Raw genomic sequence first — 22,985 nt, 5'->3', positions numbered from 1 at the left:
AACAAATGGCAGCTATTATCACCAGCTTTTTTCTGACCTATTCAAGATTTCTTCCTCTACTTTATACCAGCCTCGATCCCAGAACATACAGGGGAACTCCAAGTCTCTGCGCCAACTTTCTCCATCTGAGGGCAGATAGACTCTGTGTCTGCCTTCTGTGATGGCCCCTGAGTTATAGAAGCAGACATGTATCTCTCCCTCCGTAAGGCAGGTGTTCAGGGTCAAGGCAATGATGTCTCCTGCCTTACTTGGGGTCCATGCTTGTGTCCCCCTGAAATGCTTTGTGTTGACAAAAAGGTTAAGCGTGGATTCTGGAGTTGTGTATGTGTGTGGGTGTGTGTTTATATGTATGCATCGGTCAGTATTCTACAGAGAAACAGAACCTAGAAGCTGCAGACACAAATATAGAAAAAAAAGATTTATTGTAAGGAACTGGATCATGTGGTTATGGAGGCTGACAAGTCCCAAGATCTGTAGTCAGCAAGCTGGAGACCCACGAGAGCCGATGGTATAGTTTTTGTCCGAATCCGAAGACCTGAGATCCAGGATAATTGATGATGTAGTTCCAGTTTGAAGGCCAGCAGGCTTAAAACCCAAGAAAAGGCAATGTTTCAGTTCGAGTCGAAAGGCAGGAGAAAACTAATGTCTCAGTTCAAAGTTGATCAGGCAAGAGGAGTTCTGTCTAACTCAAAGGAAGGTTTAACTTTTTTGTTCTATTCAGGCCTTCAACTGATCAGATGAGGCCCACCCACACTAGGGAGGGCAACTTGCTTTACTCTGTCTACTGATTGTAATGTTGATCTCATCTGAAACACCTTCACAGAAACATCCAGAATAAGGATTAACCAAATATCTGAGCACCCTGCGGCCCAATCAAGGTGACACATAAAATTAACCATCATACTGTGCCTTTGTCTTTGCCTATTGCCCCTTTTTTTCAAGGCTGTATTCTTATCTTCTAAAATTGCGGGGGGTGGGGGGGCAGGAAGTCTCAACATTTTGTTCATTATTGTCATTTTCAAAATCATTTTATATCTAAAATTTCTTCAAGAAAAACCCTTTTCGACATTTAGAACCAGCATTCCCGATAATGTGTGAAATATAAAATCCAGCATTTATTCGGAACTTACCATATATCCAAGGTCATTATGAGTAATTGGCACATATTTTAGATCATTTAATCCTGTGCAGTTGGTCAGGTGGGTACTGTTAATGTCCCATTTTATAGACAAGAAAACTGACCCACGGGGAGGCAGGAATTCTGCCGGCTTCCACTGTTTTACCTGAGTTAATTTCTGTAAAGCACACACACGCACATACACACAAAGTATAGAATAAAACTGCAGAAACCCGATTCACGTGAACGATCAAAGATTATCAGTGATCATTTCTACATACTTTGTTTTATAGGATATGCTATATACCTCATGGTTTTCATTTTTCACGTAAAGAAATTGAGACCGCGGGGCACACGCGTTCACTTGAAGTCATAGTAGCAGAAGGGAGCTGGGATTTGTAACCTCCACCTAGGGCTCCTTCCCTTCTGTCGCACTGCCTATAAGATGTCAGAGGGTTAGTTGCAATAGTAGCATTCTGGATGGAACACAAAGTGTTCATGCCTAATTACTGGAAGAGGGGCCAAGCAATAGGCAAGAGGCAGGTAGGTGGGTGGATGTGGTGGGACATGCTTTTAATCTGATTGCCTCTGCTTTCTCAGTTACGTAGGAAGCAGATCATTAGCCAAGGGTAAGGATGGGGGAGAAGGGGTTGGAGGTTTTGAGGAGAAAGAAGAAGGTTTGAAATATGATCTAGAGAGTGGGAGAGTGAACAGACAAGGAAAATGTAGTGTGATGTAGGCAGTATTCAGAACCCACTTGAGGTCACTGGTGTGGGATTTAAAATGAGACCGATCAGCCTGGTTGCCAACTGCATTCATTTGCGCAGACGGGACTGGAGCCACAGGGTCGTTGAGCTGAACCAGAGTTGGAGTGTTTTAGACAAGTATGATAAAGCGGTGGAGGGGCGAGAGTGGGGGTTACATGTGATTCCAATAACGGGCCACAGAATTTAATCTAAGTGAAGAGGGGGAGAATACGTGAGGTTGGTGAGGGTCAATAAAATGGTGGTTGGATGAATGGATTTTAAGTCTCGGGAGCGTAGATAATTCTGGTGGTAGGAGGAATGATCTAGGAAGGTGGGAGGTGATGATCAAATATTGGGACTCCTGAAATTATGACCAAGGAAGGGTTGCAGACATTGGTAGTCTAGGCTTTACCATGGGAGTAGGGGTGGGCACAGGCTCCTTTAGGAAGAAAAGTCAAGGTGCTGAGTGGTTTCAGAATTGGAAGCATCATCTTAGCGGCTGCTGAAGTCACCAAAAATTATGGCGAAGTGTCAGAGAGGACAGTGAGCCAGACACTGAAATGTCGGGGAAAGATGGGGGCAGGATGGGATTGGGCATGACGGGAGCAAGTGCATGGAATGTTCTGGTGGCAGGATTTCATGACCTTAACCAAGGGCAGAGGGCTAGTCAGTGGTAGAGCCGGGTTTTAAACCTACGAATTTGGTATTTGTAAACCTACAAATATGGTATTCTGCTACATAAAAACTTCTAAATAACAGACATTAAATAATGAATAAAGTCATATCAATATTTAATTTGTTTTTACATGAGATTTACATGCTTAGAGGTAACATGAGTTTGTAAAATATACCACGGTCATCATGGTGTTTTGGTTTTTTTGTTTTGTTTTGTTTTTTGTTTTTGGAAATGTAACGTTAGAAAAAAATTAAGTAGAACGTAATGTTAGAAATGCGTTTTTAGTCATCACGTGGTGGTGTTGGTTATAATGACCGTAGCTACTAGTCGTTGAATTTGTTCCGTGTGGCAGGCACTGTGCTAATATATACACCCTCATTTATATACGACTCCAGCTACTGTTTTCTCCACATTTTATAGATGAAGATACTGAGGCTGAGAGAAATTAAGTGCCTTGCCCGAGGCCGTGTGGCACAGTGGGACTGCGTCCTCCCAGACTCAGACCGGGTCTGGCCTCATTTGTCATGTCATCTGGCTCTTCACCGAGTGCCTGTTCTGTGATGGCGTGATGTTAGACAGTGAAGGGAGAGCAAAAATGATGGCAGGGCTCTTTGTATCTGATGAGGGCAAATAGTAACCGAATACATTATACATTAATTAGATTTACAGGTTTTCTGAAGAAAAGTGCAGGGTGTTTTATATAATAAGGGGCATGACCTAGTCTTGGAGCACCAGGGAAGATCTATTTGGGGAAGTAATTATTTTTTAATTAATTAATTTATTTCTAGGGGTGCAGAGAGAGAGAGAGAGAGAGAGAGAGAATCCCAAGCAGGCTCTGTGCTGTCAGCTCAGAGCCCGACTCGGGGCTCGATCCCATGAACCCGTGAGTTCTTGACCTGATCCTAAATCAAGAGTAGGACGCTCGACTGACTGAGCCACTCAGGCGCCCCTGGGAAGTAATTTTTAAGCCAGACTTAAAAGAATAGTATAAGTTACCCACAGAAATGAGAGGGGGAGAAATTCCAGGTAAAGAAAGAAATCTGCAAGGGCCCCCAGGCCCTAAAGCATCCTATGGACACATCAAGCATCATTATCCTTATTATTTAACTTGTGACAAAGCCATGGGTTTAGCAAATAATTGAGACATCAGTCGTTCCAGTACTTACTTCTTCCAGAACTGGTACTGATTGTGAAGACAGTGGCACATAATAATCTCCCCTTCTTATCATTAGGATAAATTGAGGCATGGAATGTTTCAGCCAACGGCATAGCTGGAAAAGTCATTTTTACCATTTTTCTCTTCACCTTTTCTCCTGTATATCTTGCAAACTACCTTCTTTCCAGAAGCATTTTTTAATGAACCTCTGTTCTGTCTTTGTTTCACCGTTCCCTGCTTGCAAATGCATTTACCTAGCCAGGGAAAGGAACGTTTGCTCAAAAGCCTGTCATATTACATATGGGTATGATCTTCTAAACCAGAGCCCCGTAGTGTAGCTCTAGCTGGGCTGGAATTTCAGAGACTATGCTTCCACCCTAAACTTAGCTGAATGTGGGCCAGAGGCAAGCTTAAAAGGATGTGCTTTTATGTAACTATGGACACATAATTTTCATTTGTAAAATACTCTCTTTAGTGACAGGTGGGGGAAAATATAAGTTCAAAAGAAGCTCCATGACATGCCTTATTTATCAATGCCTACAGCTGAAGCATCCTCTCTCCACACTGAACTGTGTACACACACATCCCCCCCCCACATACGTGCATACGTACATACGTACATGTATGTATTCTCTCTGCTTTCTCTATCCCCTCTGCTTATTTCCTTCCTTCCTTCCTTCCTTCCTTCCTTCCTTCCTTCCTTCCTTCCTTCCTTCCTTCCTTCCCTCCTCCCTCCTATCTATCTATCTATCTATCTATCTATCTATCTATCTATCTCTATTCCCCCTCTCCCTCCCAGGCAATGAGTTTGGAGCTCTCCACAAGGAAGCCCATTACCAGACATGCCGACCGAAAGCTTTCAAGCTCCATTTCTAGGTGCCACTGTTAAGTGGAAGGCTGCACGTGATCGGAAAGCAGAATTTGAAATCGTTTGCAACAGAAATGGTCTCTTTGTGCACCGGGAGAGCTAGTGTGAGGGCTCATCCAGTGGAGTAGACCGTGCAGAGTGGTCACTGACTCACTTAGGTCTAGGTGGTGTCATGGAAGAAACGCCCACCCAGTCAAGTCAAGACAAGGCCACAGCCAATTTCTGGCCCAGCCCAACACCAGGACCAAAGGGAGAACCCCATGAGTACTGATGTGTCTTGGAGAAGAAGAGGAAGGGGTGAGGAGAGTAGCTGAAAGTTTGGGAGTTGCCCGGGCTTAGGAAAGGTTCTGCATAAACTGGGTATTGTGTGAGCCAGGGAGAGAGGAAGAGGCAAATAAAAGATAGCGAATAGTTCTAGCATACCAGTTTGCATTACTGTGGGGCTTGTCTGCGGCACGGACTGTGTTTCTGCTTGAGGCAATGGTTCCGGGTGGTTCCCCTGCTGGCCTGTGACCCTGAATCTAGGCCGTCTATGGCTGCCCACACAGGAGGACAGTCTTCAGGGTCTTGATTTGTCAGAATGAAGAAATTAACAAATCAACTCTTTCCTGACCTCTGATCCTGCTAATTTTCCCAAACTAACAAGAGGGGACTGGGTTATCCAATGCAGGACAGAGAATGTTGGAGCCCACACCTCTGAGTTGAAGTCAAGAGGGCAAAGCTTCTTTCCAACTGCAGGTTCCCACCTTCTGCCCCACACCCATCCTGATGCGGTCCGTGGGCAACTCCCCAGCCCTGTGCTCTTCCCACAAAACTCGTATTGGCTCAGTCTGCTCAGTAATGCCACCCACTTCTGAGGGAGGCAGCACTCTTGCCCCACAAGCAGGTAGAAGCTGGGGTGGAAATGTGTTTGACATTCACCCTCCCCCGCAGCTCCAGCCCTGAAAACCCAACAGGGGTTGCCTCTGCTTAGATGCCTCTCCTTCTCTGGCCCCAGAGATTGGTCTGCTTTGCTCACGTGATTCGGGACCTGTCAAGCAGTTCCTCCGTGGATTATGTTTTCCTAATGAGGAGGGGAGACATCTCCTCTATGGCCTGACCCTGGAAAGACAGGAGTGGCAGCTGCTGGAGACCAAGTCTCCAGCATGGGTGTTGGCCTTTTGAGAGAATAAAGCCTGAAAGGTGAAAAACCAAACAAAGAGAGGAGGGGGACAATTTGAGGGCCTTGGGGCCCGGTTTCCAGGCACCCCCCCTCCAACGGCAACTTCCATTTAAACCTGGATAGGAGAGTCTCAGTGATGGGCCTCTTTCTGGTGAGGCCAGTTCCATTGTCTTACTTGGACTTGTACCCAGACAGCCCTGACACAGAGGCCTTCCCTCTTTCAGTTGGTCACGGATAACTCGGCCCCAAAGCGGTTTTGGGGCTTTCAGGTCCAGCTCTTCATCGTGTTACCCCCTGCCTTTTCCTGTATGCTGCCCCCACCCCCACCGTAGCCTCTCCGCTCATGGGCACCAAGCTCCCCGCTGCTGTCATCCCATGCCCTGCCAACCCCCAGCCTTCCCAGTGGCCGGGAGGAGTGCTGGACCACTGCAGTACCACTTAGCTGGTCTCCTGTAACTCCATCGCTCCTCCCGTTTACTCCATTCTCTTCTGTCTGGCCAGACATGTTTCTTCAGAAAGACCGTAGATTCCTTTGAGGGCAAGAATCTCTCCCAACTCCTGTTGCCTAGTATCACAGTTCACACCCAGTAGGCCCTCCATAAATATCTGCTAAATAAATCAAATAGGAAATCCCTCTGATTTCCTCTCGCCGTTTCACACATGCTCTCCCCCCTCTCCCTATACTTAATGTCAACACAGTATAGTCACTGTCCTGTGACGTGACGGCTGGGTGGGAGGTGGGGGGTGGGGCCTTGGTGTTCCCATATTCATCATTGCCTCCTCTCCAGGCCACATGCATACATGTACAACCCGAGTTCAAGCCTGGTATTGCCATGGCATTCGCACCCTAGGGCAAGACACTCGTTCCTGTATAGAAATTTGAGAACCTTCTTATTAGAATATTTGTATTTGATTCAGGTAACTGCTAAATTTAACTAATTTAGCCAATGCTTGTAGGACACTCACTAAATGCCAGAACACTGTTCTGAACCCTTTAGCTATATTAAATAGTTCTGCCTCATCACAACCTGGCCAAGTGGATATAATTGTTACCATCCGCCTTACTTTATAGGTGAGGAAATGGGGACACAGAATGATTAAAGGACTTGCTCAAGATCGCACAGTGATTCGTGGCTAAGCTGGAATGTGAAGTAGGCAGACTGGCTCCAGAACCCACATCCTAATTGACGTGCCCTGCTGCCTCTCATTGTGATCTGGGCAAGCTCTACCCTGCACATCTGCGCCCTTGGATTCTGAGTTGTCTTTCTCGATCTCCAGGCCCCTCGAGAGCAGGAAGGCTCTTTGACCTGACCTACCTAGCAACATGCTGATGTGTGCTTAATCAGTGGGCTCATTGATTTATTACCTATGGCTTGAATACAGGTTTATTTATGTTCTTCTACGCAGTTAATTGTTCACATTGTAATCAATGCCAGTCCTAAAATTTGGCTCCTCAACATATATTTTCAAACAACCTAGGACCCATGCCAAGAATTAACTCTAATTACACATCGTACCAGTTTCGAGCACTAGAGATGACTAGAAGGCAAAATGTGTGTTATTTAAAATTATCAAACTAATAGTAAATAAAATGCTATTTTGCCCAACAGAGAGATAAAGTTACGTCTCTCTCTCTCTCTCTCTCTCTCTCTCTCTCTCTCTCTTTGTATTTCCCCTTTCTAGGTGTCAAGGATCACATGGGACTTTTTCCCCTCGTGATTTCTAAACTGTTTCTTTAATTAATGCATAATTTTTAGCAGCTCATGAGCCACCACTCGCTGTTCAGCAAAAAAAGAATCATATTCAAACCCCTCTCTGTGGGTTCACCTCCAATGAACAGAACAAACATGAAAGACACATGGGGGGAGAGCTGTTGATTTGATGCAGGGGTTATTCATAATACAATGTGGGGTCCTTTTTGGAGCCAACTCTAGTTGCTTCAGGGTATTTCTAAATTGAATTCCAAGAACAAAGTGTTTATAAATAGTAAGCATAAAAGAGAATGCATTCATCCCAGCCACTTCGGTTTATAGTCCCAGGAGCTCCCCTTGCAAATACTGACTCCTTTGGCTAGTTAATTGGTTAACTAGTTGAGTTACGTTGGTGGTGTTCAACCCTGTCAGACCCAACACTCTGTTTTATGACAAATATTTTTAACCCCTTTACATGAAATAGAACAAATATTTTAACCCCTTACATGAAATTCACAAGTAGTAAAATCTATATACGCAAGATTTCAAAAATAAATGTAATGCCTTAACAGTGTTTAAAAGAGAAATAAAAAGAAAATACTTTATAATGATAGAGTAGCTTCTAATGTGTAAATGCTGTGGTACTATTGCAACAGGAGAATTTAATAAAGTTGACAGACACTTGCCCCGAATGTAGATTCACCAGAATGTAATAAGTAAAGTAACATATGATGTGCGATATGTCCAAGAGCAGTATCCGCTGATCCAGATGTGCTGTATTGGTGATTCAAAGATCGTTAGCAGCATTGCAGACGATGATATGATTTTCCAAACTTATGAACACCTCTTGGTAAAATTTCTAAGTAACAATGTATAATCTTCCCTCGATTTACATCATAGTTATGCACCCAGAAAATTTGTCATAGGTTAAAGCAGTACAAGCTGCTCTGTGCTTATGTGTAAATGGAGTTAGCATCTTGGCTCAGGTCACGATAGGCAAGTTTTAACCTATGTAAATGTGTAGTGAGGCATTCTGTAGTTTGTAGACATACGGAAATGCTTTGTTGCACAGAGCTATCTTGAGCGCTGTCCGATTCTAGCCTTTCTAGCCCTGCCCTCTAAATGCCAGCAGTGTCCTCCAATCGTTGTGTCCAATCGTTATGTGGGAGAGCAACCATAAATGTCCCCAAATGCACTCTCTTGGGTAATGGCACCCACACTGACAAACACTGGGTTGGTTCCTAGCATTAGATTTAGCCCCAAATCATAATTATGTCAATTTATTCTGCTGACTTTTTCTAGTCTCCAGTAAAATCCTCAATCATTGGGTTCCGTGGGAACAAGGGCTCAGTTCATCCAGAGTGTACAATATTTAGTACCCAGCACAATTGCGGGCTTTCCTAAGTCTACCTCAAATGAATAAATACTTTTTGGATTAGACATTTGGGTTAGTCAAAAGATATATGTACTATTTAAATAAAATAGTTTTGTTACTTTCAATTATAAGTGACAGAACCTAGAAGCTCATAAGGGAGACTTGTAGTTAAGAATCATTTAAAAAATACCATTTCAACTGTTTCTGTTTGGAGGAATGGCATTAAAATGTTTGAAAACATCTGGAACCTGTGAGCCTTCTTGTCATTTTGAGGAGGGAAGGGGAACATGTCGAGGACCCTGTATGAGCTGTGCCTTTGGCCTACGAGGTTTGCTTAATCTTCATAGTGGTCTGGAGGCACCTGTTACAGACTCTATTTTTACCAAAGAGGAAATTAGACTCAACAAGGCAACTAACTTGCCCACAGTAAGCCAACAGCAGAACAGAGTTTGAACTCAGAACCGTCTGACTCCAGAGGCATCGTCTTTCCCAAGAAGTCATACTGACCCTCTTTTTTTAAGTGAGGCAAAGCTAAGTGTCAGTTAAATCTACATCAGAAGGACCGTGAATTACAGCTACGTGAGGTCCACCTTAATATAATTTTACTGTTTCTGTAGTTGTGGTTGTCATGTCTGTTACATTCCACTTTCCTAGTGGTTCGGTGATTTTTATGTTGATCCCGTTCTTGGTCTGGCTCCAGCATTCAGGGTCTTACATGAGCTCCCGTCAGTGGGATCCTTGAGGGCAGGGATGAGGCCTCCGTGTCTTTGGGTCTCCAGTACCCAGCATGGTGCCTGGCACGAAGTAGATGTTCAGAGAGTGTTTGTGGAGTTGACTTTAATTGAATGATGTTTCTCCTTTTAGGCCTTGGCCTTACACAATATTTCAGCGGGGCTTTGACCTGGTTTTGGGAGAACAGCCTTCTGATAAAATATTCAGGTAAGTGGCTGTCTAGGGACTTGCTTACGTATGTCTACAAGCCCCATGTCTCACTTGGCACTGAACTTTCTTCCCTAGAGATAAAGTAGAAAATGGGAAGCACATCTAGCTGTTCTGCCCTCCTCATTACAAAAGTGCTGGCCCCGGACTCACGCCCAGTGACAGCGTGGAGAACTCTTGAGGGCAGACAGCCCTTGTTTGGGTCCTGGCTTCCTTGCTTGCCTACTCTGGGAGCCCCAGTAATTTACTTAACCTCTTGGAGCCTCCAGTTTCTGCGTTTGTTAAATGGGGCCGCGTTATTTGCCTGGTTGTATTGTGGTGAGGAATGTATGAGATAATGCAGGGAAAGCCCTTGGCACAGAAACTGGCACAGAGCAGGCAATTAATGTCAGTTTCTGCCTCTCCCTTTTGCATCTAATTTGCACCTTTTTCATCAAGTCTTATTCAGAATCTGTCCCGCCCCTGCCTCCTCCTTTTCTCAGCTCTACTTCATTATTATTTTTCTTTTATCTACCACCCTCCTAATCAAATTGGATATTTCTAGTCCCTCCCAAATTCTACCTACATACCTGGGAAGAGCACATGCTACAAAAGTCAACCAGCAGAGGAAGAATTTGGGTGCCGCCGCGAACTATTGGATGTTCATGAAGTTTAATTCACGCCAGGCTTTAGCCGGAACACAACTTTATTTCCAAACTAAGATCTTAGCATGCGTTTATTTTGTCAGCGTGTCCTTCATTTAATGAGTATTTGCTGACTACCGGCAGAGTACCTGAGATTGCTTGTGGCCTGGCAGTATGGATGTGAATACATGTGCCTCTACGTGCATGCCCTCTGATGGGGGAAGTAAATAGTCCTGCCAAGGATGCATTAAGCTAGTGTAGGGCTCTACCGGAGAAAAGGCGGGCCGTGTGGGGCAAATGGAGAGCTTGTTTCCTTTTTCCTGCACTCGTACAGAGTGCTGAGTCTCCATATTCTCCGCTTCCTTTCCGGTCCCTTCCCGGGACCTTTCCTGTCAGCCTGGCCTGGCCTAGGTGTTAATTTTGCTCCTGCATTTGCCCCCTAGAGCCGACTCCTCTACCCCAGCTTCTCTGGTTCCTCCTCTGTGTTGGCCCCAGATGGCCTGGGTTTGGCCCCTGCAGTGTTCTCTTAAGGCATGCTCTTAGCAAGAGTGCATATTTACAGAGCTGCTTCTTCACAGGGCCTCCCCTTGCCTTTTTCCCTCCTGAATGTCTCTCTCAGGGGAGGCTGGGTCACATTAATGGCATTGGCCGCAGGCTGCTTTTGAGGATTCGTGCTGCACAAGATGTCAGCTATATTCCTTAGACTATGACTTGGGCATTTAAACTTTCCAACAAGGATTTATCATTTGGCTGACTTTTTTTTCTCTCTCTTTTTCTACCACTGGTCTGCTAAGACCTTCCAAGGGTGATAAAGCTAAGGCAGATGGAGAGCCTGGTGGAGTTCAGCGGATTGATGTGCATAAGTTTCCTCTCCCCTAAAAGTCAGAAACCAACACTTTGAAAAACCGGGGCCTTAATGAAATTGCTATTAGAGCAGAACCTGTACAAAAACTGTGCTTCCATCCCCACAAGTACCATTTGTTCTTTTCAGATATGTTAGCTGCCAACTGCATGTGATACCCACGCACTGCAGAGGGGTCAGCTGAATGGTTTGACCCTTGCAGTTATTTCAGGAGCCAGTGGGGTAATCGATCATGTTGGCCCCTAACATGACAATAACTTGCCTGTCTGGTAAAAGCAATGGGTCATGATTTACCTATTTTAGGTATTAAGAACTTTCATCAAAACCACCCTGGGGTCGGAGTAAACCACCCGCCAATGGCTACTGTGGAAAATTCTATGACCTGGTCAGTGACTGTAATCTCTTCAAGAAGCTAAGGACTGTTTACTTGCCATTCTGTTCACCCATGATTTAGTATCCCGATGAATTCCAAGCCACTGCACATTTCTGACATTTGAATCGTTCCACATTTGAATGCCAATGTACAAGGCTGTTTTATAAGTTGCCCTTCTCCTATGAAAACTTCCATTCTTTTTTCTTTTTTTTTAGTGAGAGAGAGCAGGAGGGGCACAGAGAGAAGGAGAGAGAGAGAATTCCAAGCAGGCTCTGCACTGTCAGAGCAGAGCTCATTGTGGGGCCCGAGCTCACGAACCGTGAGATCATGACCAGAGCCGAAACCAAGAGTCAGACACTTAAACGACTGAGCCCCCCAGGCTCCCCGGAACCTTCTGTTCTTAGTCAAATCTATTACCTACCTGATCCACCGTCCCCGGCAACTTGAACACTTCCCGCTCTACACTTCTGCTCATCCTCTTTCCTCTAGCAAGAATATATATTCTTCTTCTAATATAAACATTATCCATTTTCATGGTCTGGGTCAAATCTTAGTTAAGCCCAATATCTACTGAGCACCTACCACTGCAAGGCACCGGTTTAGATGCTGTAGATATGACCAAACAAATATGATTGACATAGCCCATGGCTTCAAGAAATTTACAATGTCATCCAAGAATTGTTCTCCAACCCCGATCTTCCAGGAGAATCCCAGCATGCTTCAGAAATGGCCAGTGATCTTCCCTGGCACAAACCCATTAATTGAAAAGTTCAGGGGCATGGGATCAGGCCACAAGTTTTTTAAAATCACCATGGTTCTTCTGATCTCTACCCAGGATTGAGAAACATTGCTCTCAAGCTTCTCCAAATCCACAAAGACTTCCCCCCCCCCCAAACATCTATAACACACTGACTGTAATATTTATTTGTCAATTATTTCATCTCATGTTTCTTTTTAGTTGCCTGTTTATTCCAATGAAATGATCGTCTTCTTGAGGGAAGGGGTAATACCCTACATGGCTTTAAATATTTACTATCTAATATATGATTTTGAACACAGTAAATCTCCAATAAATGTCTGTAGCTGGTCATTTCAGGTTTTTCCGGAGGGCTTGAAACCAGATTAATAAAGACCTTGTTACCCAACCTAACCTTGGTAATCTGCAATCCCAAAGAATCTGGGAAGGGCCCAAGCTAGACTCAAAGGGTCCAAGGAAGGGGCGCCTGGGTGGCACAGTCGGTTAAGCGTCCGACTTCAGCCAGGTCACGATCTCGCGGTCTGTGAGTTCGAGCCCCGCGTCAGGCTCTGGGCTGACGGCTCAGAGCCTGGAGCCTGTTTCCGATTCTGTGTCTCCCTCTCTCTCTGCCCCTCCCCCGTTCATGCTCTGTCTCTCTCTGTCCCAAAAATAAATAAACGTTGAAAAAAAAAAATTAAAAAAAAAAAAAAAAAGGGTCCAAGGAAGCTGAACCGAGTCTCCTCTGCAAACCCAGTGTGGTCCCAGAGACATTCTTTCCATTATGGTGAGGATCATGCCATTTCACTAGACCCTCTGGTGGCAGGGATTGGCGCAGACCAGATTTCTCTCTCAGACACCCTCCTTCCAAATGTGTACCTGTGTCACTGGGAACAACATCTCATCCCAGAATGGCCGGACCTGGGGAAGAGTGAAGATGCCAAGAGCTAACCGTCAGTTTCCCCACATTCTGTTTCATGCCAAGCCACAGTGAGAGTACAGGCTTATTATGCCCAGTGCTCTCTGGCAAGGGTTCGCTTCTGAACAGAAGTTTCAAGTGCTAGTTCAACAGTGTCGTGTGCAGGATTCAGCCTACAGCTGAGCCATCAACTGTGGTGGTCACCACCAGCTGTCGCAAGAGAAGGCCCAACTTGGGAAAGCATTCCAGATGCTCTCCCAGTTTCTCTTTGGTGGCTTTCTGAAGTCATTCCTGCCAAATCTACATGAATGAGGGACAGATGAGATTTCAGGACACAGCTTTTTCTCTGACAGTTTGTTCTATATTTGGTTTTTGGAGTTACTCAGTAAATTTTGCAGAGAAAAGAAAACTTTAGAATTTCATGGGCATGAGCCAGTATGGGCTGGAAAGCTGCTGTGAGCCATACTTGAGTATCAGACCAACCCCTGTCTTTCCCACTTATGGAGAGGTGACCTTGGGGAGGTTGCTAAACTCCTTAAAATGTTAGTTGACAAATTAGTCAAGTGGAGCCAAATGGCCAATCTGAGAAGACTGTACTGAGGGTGAACGGAGCAGCATACAGAGCACCTGCTGTGTTGAGAGTTCTCAACTGAGGTTAGTCTCAGCCACATCTGGCTTTGCTGCCTCTTACAGGGTTTCACCTCGGCCCTACCAGACTTCGAAGATTACACTGTTTTTCTTGTTGACGTGGTACAGTGTTATGTCTCAGAAACTACTGTGCCCTTTGGAGGTTCCTCACAATACGAAACCCAGATCCATCTTGCCCTCTAAATCCATTCGGACCCAGAGGTTGACCCGCATCCTGCTCTAAGTAAAGGATGATCTTCGCCGTCACTTCTCCCTTAAGTTTGACAATGGAGATTATATCCATCCCGGAGCCTATGCAAACTAGGGAGCATAGCTGAATCTCATTATTGAACAGTCAGTAAATATTTACGGAGTGACCTCCTTGGGCCAAAACTTGGTGGTGGACAGTGTGGATACAAAGACGGCAAAGAAACCTCCCCTGCCACGCAAGAGAGCACGTTCTTCTGCGTGGTGATAGACATGAGAAGGTGGCCATGAGTCACCATCTCTGGGGGCAGCCAGGGACCATGTGTGTGTGCACAGACGAGTGTCCTTTGTTTCAGCCTGAAGTTGAGCGTGAAGATCCTGGAGGGCCTTCTGGAAGGGGTGGGGATTTTAACTTAGTCTTAACATGGCTGGAATCCAGCAAAGAAAGGGAAGCAAATTCAGAAAGGATTCTTAAGAGCAAAGCAAAGAGGTGAGGAAATTAAGGCGACTTTAGAGACGACAGTCCGATTGCAGGATAGAAGCACAAAATGTGAGGCGGGGGTTGGGGAAAGAAGCAGCTGAAGAAGGGGGTGAGAATGACAGTGTTGGCGACGTAAACTGTGCTCTGTGGGTCCAGGGTGCTGTTGAACAGTTTCAGCTGGGGAAAGAGGTGGCTTGCTTTTCCCTCTGAATTGTTGCTGAATGCAGAGGAGGAGGGGAACACTGAGACAGAGGGACGTGGAACTCTCTCTTCCAAAAGAAAAATTAACCGTCAGAAATATGCTAGAACTGCCAACTGTTTCCGAAAATCTGTTTCATAAATTATAAGCTACAGGTCCCAGATTTGTTGCTCTGCATCAGTGCAAACTTGTAATTTTATAACCAAAATAGAAAACAAAAATTCACCTCTGTGTCCAAATCAACAAATAAACTGCTTCCTCCCTGGTACCATTCAACTTGTGTATGTTCTCGCTGAAACAATAGCTTACTTATAATATTAGTGGTGTCCTCACCCCCGCCTGCCTGTTGTAATATTACCCTCAAGAATGTCCATTCTGAAATGCCATGTCCGTGCAACACCTTGCACATTGTTGCCTTCGATCCCACTCCGTCTCTGAATCTCAAATTCCGGGCACTTAGGGGCAATCATTTGCCCTAATCGGCTCCTTAATCTTGCCAGATGAGAGAGAGGAGAGAGAGAGAGAGAGAGAAGGGGCTGGCATGCCTTCCATTTTGCCAGCTGCTTCACAGAAGAATGAAGTGGCAAGTGTCTTCTTCTGTCCCCTACTAACTGGCCTCCCTCACCTGGTGCAGACCCCTCCCTGCATCCCTGCACAGACCCAGCCCCATCCCACTTGCTCAGTGGTGTTGCCTTTCCCCTGGGCACCCGCCTTCTCTTCTGTCAGCTGCTCTAGCACCCCGGGCTGCCTGTCCATTAGGGAGTGGGTGAAAATCACGTGAGCCTGGGTCAGTGGGCATTCTCCGCGGCCAGCGTTCCAGAGGACTGCATTTCTCATAAAAGATCGCAAGCCATCCGTCTGGTTTCCTAGCATCATCTCAAGCAACCCCAGGGAGTGGAGAAGGGAGCATGTGGGTTAAGGGAGACGGATGAGCAGGATTCTGAAGCGGTGCTCTGTGACCAGCGTGCTGATCAAGCCAGGGCTGGGTTCTGTTTAATTGTATGCATTCTTCAATTGCTCCTCCCTCCACATTAAGTTGGAAGGGGCCGCCAGACTGCCACAGCCTTGTGATATCCCACCCACACTGGCTTTTATCCCATAGACTATTTTTGACTGTGAACACAGGGTATTTGAATGCCTTTGAAATAAAATGAATGAATAAATAAACAAATAATCTTTCACGGTTTTCTTAAGCTCTCCCTTGAAATGCTGATTGATTCTTCTATTCCTTTCAGCCCTTGTTATAAGAATTAAAAAAACCAAAAAACAAAAAACTCCTCTGTCTCCAGAGGGTTACTGCCATTAGCTGAGGATGTGGGTAGGAGTGTGGCGAACACATCCAGGCTTGCCCCGTTCCCCTTCTTCTCTTCTCCCTTGGGCTGCTGCCTTCCCTCATTTCTGTGTGCACCACACAACCTGAAAAGAGGGAGCTTCCGTCTTCCTTTCCCTTGGAGGCTTCCTTGAGGCACAAGAAGAGAAGCCGTCGCTACCACTGTGGGTGTGCCATCTGAGGGCTGGGGACGGTGGGAGGCCAGCCTGTCTCTTCAATTAAAATGCTTCCAATTATATCTGACATAGGGTTGAGGAAGCCCAGCTTTACATCTGAAGGAAACTGGAATTCGATTTCTTAGGGCTTGATAAAAACCACTTCAAACAGCTGGTGAGTGGGCGCCATAATCCGTTCCCCCAACTGGCTGGACATGTGCACAGGCGTAGGCCTCTCAGCCTCTCTGGGACTCCGTCATCTTATCCATGGCATGGCGGCCAGCTCCCTTTCCTGACGAGGCGGCGAGGGCCGAGAAGGAAGCCCCTGACAGCAAAAGGCCAGGTCCCCTGGCGGGGTGGTTACTCCCCAGCTGTAACCCCCTGGTGTTGGGTGTCCCTGCAGATTCACCTACACCCTTGGGGAGGGCATGTGGTTGCCCCTCAGCAAGAGTTTTGTGATCCCACCGGCTGAACTGGCCATCAACCCTTCGGCAAAGTGTAAGACGGACATGACAGTGATGGAGGACGCTGTGGAGGTCAGGTGAGTCCGGGCCCAGGGTGCTGGGGCCACATTTGGCTGGGGGCGCTGAGTGAGGAACTACCTGCCCGTGCCAGGAGCTAGGAAAGGAGTCACGACGAGCCGAAGGGAGAAGTTGGCAGGCTGCCTTCAGATTCCCTGTACACGGTGCCAGGATCTACTCTATCTGGGTCAATATTGCACACCCCAAGGCTCATGCTCTGGGAGAGGACATAAAATTAGAGTTTGTAAGCACTTCCCACATCCCCTAAGGACTGACAGGCAATAAAATGTTAATTTCCTTGCCCAAGTTTAGACCTCCTTCTTTGACCAGGCATTACAGCCTTGGCTCATTTCCCAGATATGGAGAATGTCCATAATTTGTTAGTTCAAGGCTCAGAATGTGGCTGATCTTTAATTTTCGTGAGAGTGAGACGTGCTGCGGGTGACTAGAGAGGAACTTGGAAGGTGATGCTACTTGTTGTACCTGGAGTTGCCTTGACTCCTCGCCCTCCCCCTGTGTCTCCCCACAGAGAGGAGCTGATGACCTCATCCTCCTTTGACAGCCTGGAGGTTCTCCTAGATTCCTTTGGGCCAGTGCGCGACTGCAGCAAGGATAACGGGGGCTGCAGCAAGAACTTCCGATGCATCTCAGACCGCAAGCTGGACTCCACTGGTTGTGTGGTACGTCTGCCCCATCAGGCTTGTGATTCCAGTGGGTTGGGGGGCGCCCAGGATAACACATAATGCAGATAAACGGACGCAAATACACTGTGAATGAAAGACCAGCCGCCTGGCTGGCCCAGTAGGCAGAACGTGTGACTCTTAATCTCGGGCTCTTGAGTTTGAGTTCCACGTTGGGTGTAGAGATTACTTTAAAATAAAATCTTTAAAAAAGAAGAAAGAGAAGGTTGGGGGACCCTGGCGACTCAGTCGTTTAAGCATTTGACTCTTCATTTCAGCTCGGGGCATGATCTCACAGTTCGTGAGTTCGAGACGCCCGTCGGGTTCCAGGCTGACAGCGCGGAGCCTGTTGGGGACTCTCTCTCCATCTCCCTCTGCCCCTCCCCTGGTCACTCGCTCTCTGTCTATCTCAAAATACATAAACTTTAAAAAGTACTTTTAAAAAAGAGAGAAGGTCAAAATGATCCCTCCCTAGTTGTCAACCACTGTCTAGTCTAAATTACGAATTTTTTCTTGACAGAGATGAGAAGCTAATCACTAGTCAATCAAGAAGAATTTATAGAGCACCTACTGTGTGCACTGTAACTATCCTAGTGAAATTTCATGGATCACATAGCAGGATTCTTTGTTTCTAGTCTTACAATCTAACTGGTGAGGGCTACCCCCAAACAATTTGAGAATTAATTAGCTGCTTAACACTATGACATTGACTCTAATAGCAAATAGACTGTATTGACCATAATAGGAAATTCTACTTTGTCTAGGGTCAGATCACATTGGCTGTAATAGGAGATTTTAGGAGAAACCTACCTAAGACCAGAATGATGAAAGAAGTAAGTTGCGCCAGGTACGGTAGGGAAAAGTAAAAATATGTCCCCTTTGCCACCATAGCAGTGAACTCTACTTCACCGAAGGTGGTTTTCTGCTTTGTTATCGGCTATGGAGACTTTGGCTACATGTAAATATGCGATGCCAGGACCTAAATAGGCCATTTGGTCAAGAGCGGACTAAGATAGCTCCTGCACTGTGGATAAAGAGTGACTGAACCATGCAGGTAAATGGAGGCAGGAGCGGATGAAGCCATCAGCTGCCCGAGCCTTTATATTGGCATTTTCATGCCCAGCAGCACTGTTTTCTGTTACCAGCCCTCCTTTCTTTTAAGGGCAGAATGATGCAATCCTCACAGAGAGGAGAGGACAAAGAAGGAAGACAGACAGGAAAGCCAGATGTAAAGTGGGCATAAAGGAGAGGGAGAGATGGTTTGTTGAGACACATAGTTCTGCTGTGTTTCTGGGGCAGGGCCAGGAGCCTTCAGCTGAGGGAGAATACGGTGCCTCGTCTTGCTTCCCAATCTGACAGCTGTGTTTCAGGAAAGGGACCCAGAGCAGGGGCAAGCTGTGAGGAGGCTGGGCCGAATCCCTCTTTCACACACCCCTTCCCTGTCTCTGAGCACCTGCTTGGTTCCGGGAGCTGTGCTCCATCAAAGACGGATATGTGCCTGGGATCCAGGGTGGGACTCTCTCAGCCCTGAGGCCTCCCAGGACTTTCACAGATCAGGCAGCAGCTGACAGGAGCCCAATTCATCTGAGGAGGGAAAGAAAGGGAAGAAAAGAAAAGGGAGAGAGCTGAGGGGCAGATAGGCGGAGACCTGGCCGGTCCATCAAAGGAAGGCAAAGCAAAACAGAGGACCACCGGGCAAGGACAAAGAGAAGCGCTCTGCGGGTTCTGTCTTCCAGAGGCAGCCTGGGGGGGGGTAAGTTGGTGTCCCACAGGGCTCCCCTCCCTTTGGCTGGTCCGCTTTCAGACGTCTTAAGCAATGAGCTTCCCAACTGGGTCCCTTGGGAGACAATTTCACTGTCTGATGGAGCTCCCAGCCGAGCCACCTTTTTCCCTACCGTTCAACCTGCATTTCTTCATTCAGATTTCAACCTTTCGTTCCTTGCCACTCTCTCGGGTCCCTCTGAGTCCTCAAACACTGTGTGCACGTGCACGAATACCTTCCCCCCCCGACCCCGGGCGGTCCCAGCTGAATCGGAGCGCGCTCACACCTTCGTACACTTACACATGATATGCTCTCCACCTCTCTGCCCCTTTCCTGATCCCCGAACGGTTGCCTGTCAAGTGCCTTCTGTTGGTGATCCTAGCCCCTTTTACTTGGCACGTAGCCTTGCTGGTGTATTTTTGTACTTTTAACACTGTAATCTGTGAGACGAAGCTAGCAGGAATAGTTCTGATGAATATGCATTTGCAATAAGGCCGAGCTGCGTTTTAGAGTTGGAGCCGCGGCAGAAAGTCACGCAATTATACCAGTGCTTGGGATTAGCATAATACTTTGAAGTCACTGGTCCACGTGGCTGTTGGGGGGAGGAGGGGCCGGGTGACTGGCAGGCCACCCAACGGACTGTTTTTCCTTGGCCATCACGCGCGTGATCCCTGAGACAGGAGGACTGGAGGGTGAGGGCCGATGTGCCGCGTCTCGACCCTTGTGATCCGGCTGAGACTTACGGTGAGCTGAGCCAGACGTCAGCACTGTGCGAGAGCTCTGATGTTGATAGCAGAGCCTTCCAGAGTCGTCTGGAGGTGTGGGCCAGGGCCAGGGGCCTTTGGGCGGCACCGGAGTGCCATTTGGGTGAACTGGGCTGCCGTTCTCCTCTCCATGTCAACCCTGACATTCAGTGCTCTGGGTGCCCAACCGAAAGCCTTCTCAGGAGAGGTATGTTTTTGTGGAAGGAGAAAGAGGTGAGGAACTCCGAACACACTGGCCCTGAAGGAACCTGGGAAAGGGACAGGGATGTGGGACAAGAGGAGGCACCTGTGTATTTTCCCGATTGGCTGCAAGCCAGACAGGTGGGGCTGGTGCACATGGGCTGCTCAATCTTCATTCTTTCTAGGAAGGCAGGACACGTTTCTCGGTTACGCATGGACTCCCACAGGGTTAATTGCTACCCAGTTAATTGCCCTATTGTTTATGTTGTCTCTGAGGACAGGAAACAAATGCCCGTGAAAGGCACAGACCTGTGGAAGCCACGGTCTCTCAGTTCCCAACCAGAACACTCTCCCAAAGCGGGGATTGTTGAACCTTTGGGAAGGTTCCCGGAGCAGAGGTCAGCCACCCGCTGCTGATAACTTGGGTCTTACTTCTACCCATTGTCCTTACTGTGCCGAGGTGGGAGCTGTAATGCCTCCCTGGAGAGCACCAGAGCGGGGGCTCTGTGTCCTGTGAAGTTCCCTAAGGTCCTGCAAAGTGACTGTATTAGTGTCCTATTGTTGCTGTAACAAAGGACCACGGGTTTAGTGGCTTAAAACAGTACTCATCTATTATCTTACAGCTCTCTAGGTGAGAATGCAACAGGAGTCTCATGGGGCTAAAATCAGGTATCTGCAGGGCTGCATTCTTTTCTGGAGGCTCCAGGGGAGAATCCATTGCCTTGGCTTTTCTAGCTTTTAGCGTCTGCCCAAGGGTTTTGGTTCCTGGTCCCCTTCTTGTATCTTTAAAGCCAGCTACGTTGCATTTTTTCTGGCCATTCTTCTGTAGCACCTGCTCTCTGATCTTCGGCTTCTCTCATCCGCTTTTAAGGGCTCCTGTGGTGACGTTGGGTCTACCTGGATAATCCAGGATAATCTCCCCCTCTCAACTTGACCTGCAAAGCGCCTTCTGTCATGTAAGGGGACGCGTTCACAGGCTCCGGAGGTTATATTGCTGACACCCTTGGGGGCCACAGGTGGGAGATGGCAGTGGGATTGGGGCAGACTTGGTGGGCAGGATGCTGGTCCCCATTCCCAGCTTGAGCCAGGCCATCCTTCTTCTCATCCAGCCTACCTGTTGAGTTTTAAGTTAAAACGCTTAGAAGGTTTGAAAATTATTTCCAGTGCTCTAAAATAACAGAAAGCCCATGCTCTACTGCCCCTTCCTCATCTCCACACTCTTCCTGAAAGTGGCCAAAAAATGCCTCTGCTTGGTGCACTATCCGTGTGCACTTAGGTGAGCAGACCGTGGCCTTGGAAGGCAAGGGGTCAGCTGTCCCGCATTCCCGTGTAATGAACACATGACCTTGCCTGCCAGAGCATTATGCTCTAATGAGCTTTGAATTACCCAGTGACCCTGCCGCCCTTCTGTCCACATGCTGCCCACAGTGGTTTCCCACCAAATGTGTCATTTCACCTCTGCTGGAGCACAGATGTGCAGAGACCATTACAGATGACCATATCTCTTTCTCTCTGTAGGACAGTAAGCAGAAGCCTATGCCTCAGAGGCTTTCAGAGAAATGGGGGCAGGAAGCTGAAACATAAATTTAATTCCACCAAACTTTCCCCTTGGGAGAAGTCCTGCATGGCTTGGGTTGGCATGTCAGAGCCCATCGAAAAGTCAGGGAAATCATTATTTGTAAAAGGAAGATCGCCGTGTAGTCAAGGGGAGCTTGTTTGGAGTAGACATTATGGTTGGATATCTTATGAATCATCCAGGTAAGGCAAGGCAGGTTCACCTGCGGGAATGTGTTCCTCTTCTCCCAGGGGCCCCGAACATGCTCACGTGTCCATCACTCCTAGTCATCGGCTAACAGCATCTGCCTCGTAATCTGGAACAGAAGGGTGTGTGTCTCGGGCCTAGTGAGATTTGACTAGACTCCTAAGTAATTAATCAACCAAAAATCATTGGGAGAAAAAGAGGGAAGAGACAGTGAAGAAAAGAAGTTGAATTGGGGGGGGGGGGGCATCATTTTAATCTCATTAGCAAATGATGCCTTAGACCAGTAATAAGTCAAGAAGCCATGAGCATCTCATGAAAGATGATTAACCTTGTGTAGTTTAGGGGTCGCTAAAATATGAGCTCATTTATTAGACCTTCTTGATGGGGAAGGGTTGTTGCCATAATAAACGGAGTTTTCTTTTTAAGCCCCTCGTTTCTAAAGGCTCTGGGACTGCTAAATGTAACCTAATATGAGAGGAGTTAATACATGACTGTGGGGCTCCATCCTGAGCAAACAGTGCTCTTTTAAGGAGTAAGTGGAGAGTTCGTGCACAAGCCAGGAGGTGAGAATGGCCAACACTTGCCAAGAGAAAATACCAACTCCTCCTGGAGGCAAGATTTCTCTCCTGACAACTGGGCTGTGGCTGCAAATACTTCTAAGAAGAAGGCATGGTTTGGAGCCAGTAGTTTTTTTTTGTATTGAGATTCAGATTTTGAGGAGTCCAGAATGTGACCACAACAGTACAAGGAACATGTGGGCAAAAACAAAAACAAACGTCAACTGTGGGAAACTTGATTGATCGGGCCTGTTGGAGAATGGGTGTTCTGGTTCCACCAGGGTTGAGAAGAAAACTGTATTTTCGGTTTCGGCCTTTTTCCTGGAAATCTTTCAAGAATATTTTTCCCTGAACTGCAGACCAAGTGAGTTACGGTGCAGTGAAGATAATTGCCTCTTTTTCAGTGATTGAGGAGCTTGTCTTGCCTTCAGGGTCATCCCTCTGGACGTTTTGAGTGTTTTTGCCTTATAAATATTTGTACCCATAATGTGTGTGTGTGTGTGTGTGTGTGTGTGTGTGT

General features: G+C 46.8%; 1 protein-coding gene across 1 annotated transcript in view; it reads left to right on the top strand.

Annotated features, from left to right (window-relative positions):
• Window positions 1-22,985, top strand: part of ASTN1 (astrotactin 1) — a 303,213-nt gene that overhangs the window by 194,909 nt on the left and 85,319 nt on the right. The window contains 3 exon segments of the mRNA XM_030302950.1: window positions 9,656-9,730; window positions 16,643-16,780; window positions 17,290-17,440. Of these exon segments, the coding sequence (XP_030158810.1) occupies window positions 9,656-9,730; window positions 16,643-16,780; window positions 17,290-17,440 (364 nt within the window).

The sequence above is a fragment of the Lynx canadensis genome, chromosome F1 (assembly GCF_007474595.2).
Source record: "Lynx canadensis isolate LIC74 chromosome F1, mLynCan4.pri.v2, whole genome shotgun sequence".
Lineage (NCBI taxonomy): Eukaryota > Metazoa > Chordata > Mammalia > Carnivora > Felidae > Lynx > Lynx canadensis.
This window is presented reverse-complemented; position numbering and strand designations above follow the sequence as displayed.